This window comes from Battus philenor, unplaced genomic scaffold (genome assembly GCF_028537555.1).
Source record: "Battus philenor isolate CCGP_79_NKW_IND1 unplaced genomic scaffold, ilBatPhil1.0.hap1 SCAF_19, whole genome shotgun sequence".
In the NCBI taxonomy this organism is placed as follows: Eukaryota; Metazoa; Arthropoda; class Insecta; order Lepidoptera; family Papilionidae; genus Battus; species Battus philenor.
In genome coordinates, this window is record NW_027181681.1 from 5,455,941 (window position 1) to 5,466,228 (window position 10,288).

At 36.2% G+C, this 10,288-nt stretch overlaps 1 protein-coding gene across 1 annotated transcript in view; it reads left to right on the top strand.

Moving 5' to 3' along the window:
* Positions 1–9,828, top strand: part of Galphao (G protein alpha o subunit) — a 48,096-nt gene extending 38,268 nt beyond the window's left edge. The window contains exons 5-8 of the mRNA XM_068764401.1: positions 2,461–2,589; positions 3,067–3,196; positions 4,274–4,427; positions 5,714–9,828. Of these exons, the coding sequence (XP_068620502.1) occupies positions 2,461–2,589; positions 3,067–3,196; positions 4,274–4,427; positions 5,714–5,901 (601 nt within the window). The 3' untranslated portion in view covers positions 5,902–9,828. The remainder of the gene's footprint in view (positions 1–2,460; positions 2,590–3,066; positions 3,197–4,273; positions 4,428–5,713) is intronic.
* Positions 9,829–10,288: the final 460 nt, after the last annotated feature.

Consider the following 10,288-nt stretch of genomic DNA (forward strand, 5'->3'; position numbering starts at 1 on the left):
TTATCCATAAAAATGTTTGAACGACCTAAAAAAACATGTGATTTAATTTTAGGGGTTTGTAATAATTTAAAGTTTTAAATAAATTTCCTTTTAACATATGTATCATAAAAACAATCCTATTATTCAATAAACGAATGTTGTGTCTGCGTTCGAGTCGTGCTCGTTAATATGTATAGGCTGCCGTCGCCACGCCGGTTTATAGATTGACCACAGCGACTTGCCAAACCCCGTCGCCAAATTAACTATAAAACTGTCGCCTTCCTTAACTTAACCTTTAAATTCATAACCTAAAGTTATTTGTAACTAAGTAACGGTTATAGGTAATCAGCGTTCATCTGTCTAAAAGCGTCGAAAAACAAAAGATTTTCACTTTTGTAAAGATACAAAAAAAAACCATGACAGCCATATTACGGAAAATATAACAGACGAAGGTCTACGACCAATGTTTTTCCAGTGATGACTTGCGGTACTGAAATTACAATGATACACTTTACTCCTATTATAACATAGGTGGCAGAAAAATTTTTATTAACACAAAATTGGTTATCGAAGGAGTACAAAAGAAACGAGCGTGGAAACAGAATCCATATACTTATACGCCCGTGAAAGTATCATCTTATCACAATAATTACCGAATAGCGTGCCTACTACTATTTATTGTATATGATATTTTCAGGTCAGCCACACCGCATGACACAATATAGTTCGAAATTGTCCCAAGGCGTACCCATATCAGCGCAGTCGACTGCATATGACATATCGCACGTCGTGCTCTCTATAATGTTTCCTTATAAGACTTCGATAAGAGCATGATCGCAGTTTTATCAAACTTTTGTGTCGCCCGCTTCATACAACATTACAGCTATCTAAAATACAGCAAACGTTTTAGCCAAAAATTTAATTAAATGAGCATGTTTTACTTACTTACTAGAAGTTTTTGATTCTGCTTTCTCGATCTTGAGACGCAATATTTATATATATTTTTAATTTATGATTCAATAAATCCTCATATTGCGACTGCATTAGATGGAGATAATAACAATGACAATGACCTTTCCCAATGTTAGGCTATCATGATGTGAATGGGAAAAGTGGACACAATATACATTAAAAGGCGACTCATGGTTTTGTACGAAAGACTTCCATAGGCGTAATATCTAATAATTAAGTGTATATATTTAGCTGCAACCTTACAACATCTGTTTGCTTTTTTATCAATAATTAAGTATTTGATTTAATTAACTGCCGTCTAAACGTTTTGTGTTAAGTCATGCATGTGTCAAGTTATAAAGGAATCCGGAACTTTTTTATAATAATCATCTTAACCTACCATAAAAGGGCATGCAGCGGGTGACTATAGCCCCCATACGTTCAGGCTCGGTTGCCATGTCTGTCACAAGAATGACGCTATGACATACGCTTTGTCATGCATTAGTCGTAATTAGTTGGACACAATTGTCTTTGAAACGTTGTGATCAAGGAACACGTCAGAATTAATTTATGAGACGCTGTCGTCTGTGTTTTATCACGTAATTTTACATTTATTGCTCAAACAATACTAAATTTTTCTTTTATGAGTACCGTTCTTATATAATTAGTATTATATTTGTTTCATCAAATAAATTAATGTTAAAACAAGTATTTTGGGGAAGGATTTAATATAATATAACTCAAAAAATAATATATTTCATTCCGTTATCGAAAAATATCGACAAGGCGTTTTAGCAATAACGACATTAAACTTATGATGATGATTGGTAACAGATATAAGTTTTAAAGAGGTGAGGATATAGCTCATTTGTCAGCAAAAAGCTTTTACATCTATTACCATTCATTCTGTATACTCTGAAATATGGTGCATTATTTTTTTTGGCCAATGACTTCCGACAGCCCAAATCTGTAGGGTCAGGTATTAAATAATAACTAAATTTAATGTGTCATATTCCAAATATTGAAATTTAGTTTCGTATTATATTATCATTACGTTATTTAATATTTCTGAAACCATTGATTTGACAGCATGAGCATTCACCCCCTTTAAAGCTATCATACCTACGCATTACCAATCAATAAATACAGGGTTTTAAAAAAATTTGCGGTCGAGCATCGTTTTAGTAGTGATGGTTTTTTCTACTTTCGCTTTACTTAACGAGAGTTGATGTTTCATCGTATGACAATATCGTTATAAAAATATATTCTGTTTAATCATCGGATATCGTATAAGCACACAAGGAAATAAACAATCATACATTAACTTAATTTTATTAAACGTTACGTCTTGTTTAAGCTTTTAAATTGTTTTTTTATGTTTCGAAATCTGGATTGTACATTAATATTTATTGAATAAAAAGTTAACGTTAGTCAGATCATAAAAGTTAATTCGTAGTGCACAATTTAAAAGTATTTTTTTAAGAAATTAACCATAAAAAAGTTATATGAAGAAGTATCTTTCTTTTGCAGCTTTTTGGATGATCTTGACCGGTTAGGCGCCAGAGACTACCAGCCAACCGAGCAAGATATCCTAAGAACCAGAGTAAAAACCACCGGCATCGTCGAAGTACACTTTTCTTTCAAAAACCTTAACTTCAAGTAAGTTTCTATTTATAGGTACTAAACGGAAAGTACGACAACTAACATATTCAATCCATTTTAAAGGAGCAAGAGTTATCAGGCTGACGAAACTTACCAATATAATACCATCAGCTGGCAATTGCAAATATGGTACTGCGTCAGATTTTGAAATACAAAATCTTCTGCATTCTTATTGAGACCAAGATACTAACCTCTTACGGACTTTCTTCTTTAAGAAAAAATTCCAACGCCCTCTTTTAATGTTTTTTACGCTTTTTAGGCGTATACGTATAAAAGATTTCATAACGCCAGCCATTTACATTTGAAATTGATGCAGTAACTGTTGGGAGACTAGACCGTTCCATCATTATATAAAAAGTAATTAGTAAATGCAAAATAATAAAAAAACCGCCGCATATGACAGTGGTTAATGTTAAATGCAAGCATATTTGCTTCATGTTACCGTGTGTTGAGTATAATGTTGGGATTGTGCAGATTGTTCGACGTCGGCGGGCAGAGGTCTGAGAGAAAGAAATGGATCCACTGCTTCGAAGACGTGACCGCGATTATATTCTGCGTGGCCATGTCCGAGTACGACCAAGTGCTCCACGAGGACGAGACGACGGTGAGCCCATCACACATTCCTCTCAATTACACTCAACGGCTCCTTCGTTAAAATCTATATCATTTATTTAAACACTTCATATAAAATGCATAACGGGGACTAAATGCCTAAGACATTTTTGCCTAGTTAACCATTTTCGCGGTGCATATAAATTAAAAAGGTAAATGAATGATAAGTAAACAAAAGAAAAAAAAGATCAAAATAAAGACCTGAAATAAATGTGCTAACCGTTACTGTACATTAAAGTTCGGATTAAAAATATATATGTCACTTACTGATAGTTTTCTTATTTATCCTATAAGTTCTTTGCGTTAGGTGTAATATTTTTTTAAACTGGTATATTATAAATGTATAATTAAGGAATGTTTGGTTGTTGTTACTTTGAATCCGTGCATAGTTCTTAAAAGTTATTCATCCAATATAACGCGTACATTTTAATTAAAGTAATATTATAATGTAAAATTTTTTATAATATAATATTTGTATAAGTAATCACTCACAATAAATTTTTCCTTTTAATGTATTATTAAAACTGTTGACTTATTTATTTACGTATTTTCCTGTTAGGCGGAGACGTAAATTTTTTTCCTGAAGCACTAAATATTTTTATTTATAATTGGAAATGATTTTAAATACAAAACAGAAGCTACAGAAATATTTTCTGTCTATACCACTCCCCTATTAGATTTTTTTTTAAATTATCTTAGTTTTGATCAATATTTGGAGAGAACGTATAAGGGTACTTACACAGGTTACATTATTAGAGACAGCGGAAGAAGAACTGATACCGTTCAAACGAGATGCAAAAGAGATACTATGAAACAATTTTTTGTTCCTATTCATCATTAACATTTCATCCGTTAGAGGTCTATTGCTTGATATAGACCACCACAAATTTCGAATCCCACCGTTTGGAAGTGGCCTGCATTCAGCGTCAGCGTCGTTTCCGACGACATTACTAAGGTCGTATTACACCAAAACTTACATTCTTATTAATACAAGATATTTCCTAATTACCTTGTAATCAAGAATTAAGTCAAAAACATATTTATTGAACGTTTTTTTTTATATTTCCAGAACCGCATGCAAGAAAGTCTCAAGTTATTCGACTCCATTTGCAATAACAAGTGGTTCACGGACACCAGCATCATCTTGTTCCTTAACAAGAAAGATCTGTTCGAAGAGAAGATCCGTAAATCTCCTCTCACCATATGCTTCCCCGAGTACACCGGTAATGTCTGATATCAATGAATATTTATATTATTACTCTTGGAAATCGACGTACTATTATCGATATTATTTTCTTATACAAAATGATAGGAGGGTTTTATTGAGTGCCACAAAGAAGCGAATAAATTTTTGATATCGCATCACACCCGTCCTCAAAATCGAACAACGTTTTAACTGCCCTTATGTTTGGGTAGTACGATTCATGGACAACACTCGTAAGTTTACATTACGTGCATTTAATATAACATTGAAAACCAAGTTGATGTCTTCGGTGTTTCCGTAGCTATGTTATAAATGTTACATTACTTGTATTAAATTTTGGCATCTTAATTTTTGTTGTTGTAAAGGAGTGATCGTTATGTAAATAACATTAATGCAAATCGTGTTCATATAGAGCGCTTTGCTCACTTTTTTAAATTCAAACTCAATACCAATGTGTCTAAGTACTGAAACTTGATAGTGAACTTAAAATATGTAAAAAAAAATTCTGATTAACAGCAGCGATATATGAAACATGACTCAAATCCACCTTGACCACATTTCATTTGTGCCGATTGTCCGTGTGTAAATTTGGGATGGTTACTCCTCCATAAAATGCTAGCGTCATTGACTCTAAAATAGATTTTTGCCTGTTCAATGTATGCACGTCACGCAATCGTACTATAAATCGATTTTCACTCGTTGATTACAATCATTCGATAGAATAACTGATCGGAACTAAGTGGTTGGGAACTATGGGTGATCATGCTATGTTTTGATTCTTTTGCTCAAAAAACACTTAAATTTAATATAGTTTTTTGTATATGATTATTGTATTTTGTATATTCATTGAAATGTATTTATAAGTATTTATCAAAAATGAATATTATCGTTTCAGCTATAAGATTTTCACTGCTGGACATAGACCATCCCTCATAGATTTCTAATAAGACTGGATGTTTCTTCCGTGATCATAACGCAGCGCTTCTCTGTCCGTGGTCTTCATTCTAGAACCTTAAGGTCCCAGCAACCACCTGGACTATCAAAATTAAAATGTCCAATGGACCAAATGGACCAATATTTGGAAACAATTTTTTTTCCATAATTCATGTTTTACACATTTACTATTGACAACTGTTAATGCTATCTTCGCATAAGAGATGTCAATCTATGCATTGTCGCATCACAAAATCACTAGAAACACACCGAGTACGACACGATTACGTATACACGATAGAGACGGCTAGTTCTTCTAATAATTAGATTGTAAAGTTTTAAATAATCCTTTATGTAAATACATAAATACAGGAGCGCAAGAGTACGGCGAGGCGGCTGCCTACATACAAGCCCAGTTCGAAGCGAAGAACAAGTCGACCACGAAGGAGATCTACTGCCACATGACCTGCGCCACCGACACGAACAACATTCAGTTCGTGTTCGACGCTGTCACCGACGTCATCATCGCTAACAACTTGCGCGGTTGCGGCTTGTACTAGATGTACGCCCTGCGCCCCTAGCAGTCGCGGCCCCAATTCTGCAACTTCAACGTGAACATCCGACAAAATATCACGAAACGGAAATCATCTCTACTACTTGTTTAGGCAATGCTGCGCTTGTCGTCGAAACTATCGTAAATAACCCTTAATCCACCAGTGGAACACACCACAAACATTAACCCAGCATTTTAAGTCAACAACACCTGTACCGGCAATGAGAAAGTGATAATCTTATTCGTTGTGAGTTTCACTCTTGAAGTTACAAAATAGTTACTAAGATGGCATGACGATACCACTACGATGTTTGGCACATCATGCAATTCGATGTACCGGGTATTTCGTTTAATATAAAAAAAAAATCTTTGGGTAATAACTTGATGTAGGTCTTCTACATGGAAATCCAGGAGGATATCAGGTTTAAATTTTCAACAATTACAAACATAATCTTGAATTTAGTTCGTGAATAAATTTTCTCGTCTCCGTTGAATCAAAAGGCAATTTTTGCACCAGATGGAATGAGTAATGTGTAAAGCTTATTTTGGCCACGTCGTCGTGGTAGTGCCGTCTCACCTAACACCGCTCACCCCTCGACGTTTGGAGATCTCTTGATTTTCTAGTAGTTGTCTCTGGGATTTGACTAGCGAGCATATCATGGCCACGTTTACGACGGGGTGAGCCGGGCCGCAGCTGAGCCTATATTATCTATTTTTATGGGAAGTAAGCTTACTCGTTATACCGCCGATGAGCAAATGCCACATGGCTTCGGGGCATTGTCTATGTTTCAGTACTAGCTCGCGCCCGAACCTTCGCAACTAGACCCCTATTCTATTTTAACTATTTATACAATTCACTTAATTAATTCCTTACCAGCAGCCTTCTTTTAGATAATGATTATGGGCAAAGTGTCCGTACTGTGGTCGATTCTAAATTTTGGTGCTAGAGGTACGGTTAGTTTTTTTTTTTGTGATCTAGTTGCGACACTTCGGGTAAGGAACGTCGCTCCGCGCTCGGGCCGGTTCGATCTGGTTCGACCCGGTTAACTTCGTTTCGTTTCGATTCGCCGCTGCGCTCGGACTGTTGTTCGCCGAACGCGGGGCGACAGTTCAGCGAGTTCGGAAACACATGTGCTTATATACTCACTCTCTTACGGACCAAAAGCAGAAAGGAACCAATATTTAGCGCTGAATATTCAGTAGTGAACTGCACGAGTACGTCACAGGCCTACTTAACTGATACAAAATATCATTCCATTACTAGGTATTATCACTTACGACGAGAAATTATTTTTGTAAACTTTTGAATGCACAACTGTACCCCTCTGTCGGATTAAGGAAAAGCCGTTTATTTTGCGTACCTTGCATTTTTATAAAACTGTTCTATCCCAAATAAATATACGTTTTAAGTTAAGCCTCATGTTAAGCACAAAATGATTAATTATACTTGTAAGAGCATTAATTCCTTATGCCATATACTATCTTTAATAGTTTTGTGTTCATATTTTTTCTATATCACTTTACAATAACCTTAGGTGTAGCCATATAAGAACTACTATTGTATTGAATTATAAAAAAACAAGTTAGTTATTTATTTCATGTAGCGTACTTGTAAAGTTGGTAAATGTAATCTGACGCATTATTATTTTATATTTAAGTGAATAACCAATGTTTATAATCATATTATCTTCGCGATTATTTGGAGGCAGTGAGTAAAGTCTGTATCGGTGTGTCGCCGAGACGTGTCGCTTCGCACAAACTCTATCAGTACTGCAATACCGCCGACATTGTCTCACGCCTGGCCATCGCTATGGGTTCTGATTACATCAGATGTAAGATATGTGAGTATATAAACTTTGTATACACTCGCGATTTGGCGTAATCAACACTATACATATATATAAATATATATACTGTATAACATAATTTATTATTAATAATTAAATAAAAAAATCTTACTTTTAAGCATTAGGGCAGTAATTGTATCAATAACATTAATGGATAATGCAATTAGACAGTAACCTTTACTATTGTCATAGTTAGGCGGTTTAATTTCATGTTACGTTATAAAGTATTACACAACTTGATCAGTTGAAGATGCAACGCCCCCGCCGCCGGGGCTCGTCCTCCGCGACGCGGCGCGCTTGCCCGCTTGACGTGTACACGTGATGAACACCCGCTCATGGCTAACAAATATTACAATCTGAATCAATGTTTAACGCGATATGTCTTCTGCGGTATAAATCGAAACAATTTGTAGAATTAGGTAAATAATTCATAACTTATAATTACTGTGGGGTGTTACTCCCGAGGGTTAATTTGTCTATACATTTTATCATCATCTATTCATTTGCTTGTTAGTGCAACAATTTGTGATTATTGCATATTCAAGATTTCTCCAGTGCAAATATGAACCTCAAATACTAAAGAAATTTCTAGAACGACTGCGTCTGGCATTGTTCACGACGCTTGCAGAGGCCCGTGTCCGAGCGTCGCTTGTTAGGTAGGTTTTTTTTAACTGTTACGTAACAATATATGTATGCTATATCGAACTAATTGTAATGTTAGTGCAGTTCATACCCGACCGGGGATACGTTTAAGCTTAATATTTAAAAGTTTCTTCCAGAGGTTGGTTGGAAGTGGTTTCGCTGAGCCAAGTCTTTTGGCAATTGGCACAGTTGGGTTTATATAATTACGTTCACCGTTCATCTCTTGAGAAAAAATTAGTCTAATTGATGAAAACGAGTTGATTTTCAAAACCCGGCTAAGTCAATGAAGGCACACCGCTCCGCGCCACCGACCGTCGGCCCCTCGAGCGCGCAAAGTGAATGCATCTTAACGTGTTCCTCAGCCGCTGGACTTGGAATCGCATGCTTTAATATTTCGAGTGAATGTGATGTAAATTTTGTACACTGCCGCATTTATTCGCTCGGATCACCTATAGTTTTTAAGATTTGTGACAATCGAAAAGCGCACGCCGAGCACGGACGTAAAGTGGCGTACGCGTCATGTCCGATACGTTACAGTTGTCTCGAAGCTCAAAAGTCCCTTCATCTTTATAGTTCCGTTGTGTGATGTGAACGCTTCTTTTTTGAAGACTGAAATGTTTCGGCTCAATGTACTCGCGCTTTATTAGATTCCCGCCGGGGGAGGACGGCACGCGTGTTTTATAAGCAGGTTTAGCGCTAGTGCGGGATCGCAGATCACACTCGCGTGGGTGTGGCGTGAATGGAACCTCTCCCCGGGCTAGCAAGTTAGCGATGTTCAGTTGTAATTTTTCGGTATCATGAATGTCGAGTTGTCACAATGGGGTCGATTTAATGACGTCATCACTATGCTTCATTCGTATTTGCCAAAGTTAATGCTAACCTCACTATTATATATATCTTACTGTGTGTACTTCGATGGCTAAAGTTTGTCTGAGATTCAGGGCGGCGCGAAGGAGTGCCGATCATCGCCCGCAGTCTAACGCAGCCGCTTGGGTACTGACGAGAGTACAATGTTGAGAAAACCTTATATAGAATTGATGACATGTAACATTTATTTCTAGCGCGTGTGTGGGTCCGCCAAGTGCGCTCCGCGGAAGGGACAGACCTCCGTCTAAAGTCACGAAGCCCTCGCTTATCAGTCAGCAATGCGCTTGGCGGTCCCGATGTGAACAAACGTTTAAAAGTAAAATTTTTAGTCACTAGTGGGTAATTTTTGAATGTGATTCAATCTTATCTTTATTTTTCTATATGGAGTGACATCTTTTAACTTTATTTAATTATGTTCCAACTTATATTTTGTAATGCATTTACTGAAAGCGAAATATTTAACCAACGATGTAATTAATACAATATTTTCCCCTCTTTTGTATTTCGTCTGCACTGGTATTTTTATTGAATTTACTATAAATGTACTTTTAAGTGTATAATTTAAAATAATTACTGAAATGATTATATTCTAATTTTTATGTTCAAATAATCTACGTGGGTTTTATTTATTACCCTAGCTTCCATTCCTTGGTTACAGTTATAATGCAGGATTACAATGGACATTTAGTCGTATTACAACGCAGTAGTTAAAGAAAGTACTTGGAAACAATGTGTATTAATAAAATGCCCGAGAAAGTGGTTTTATGTATTTATGTAAACAAAAACATCTACGGGAGAAGACTAGTGTATTCTGTGTCTTACCCAATCAAACTGTTGCAACTTTAGCTCTAACAGGAGCGAAACTGAAATTTATATAATTATGAGAATCTAGAGATGAGGAACTAATATTTTTAGTGAACAAAGCAAAAAAAAAGGAAAAGCCCGCCAAGCAAGTAGTAGCCGCGTATCCAGTCTGCGGGGGCGCATCCGCAGCCGACGCAGGTCCAGTGTGCGCGGGGAGAGGTGCAGGTCTTTTCA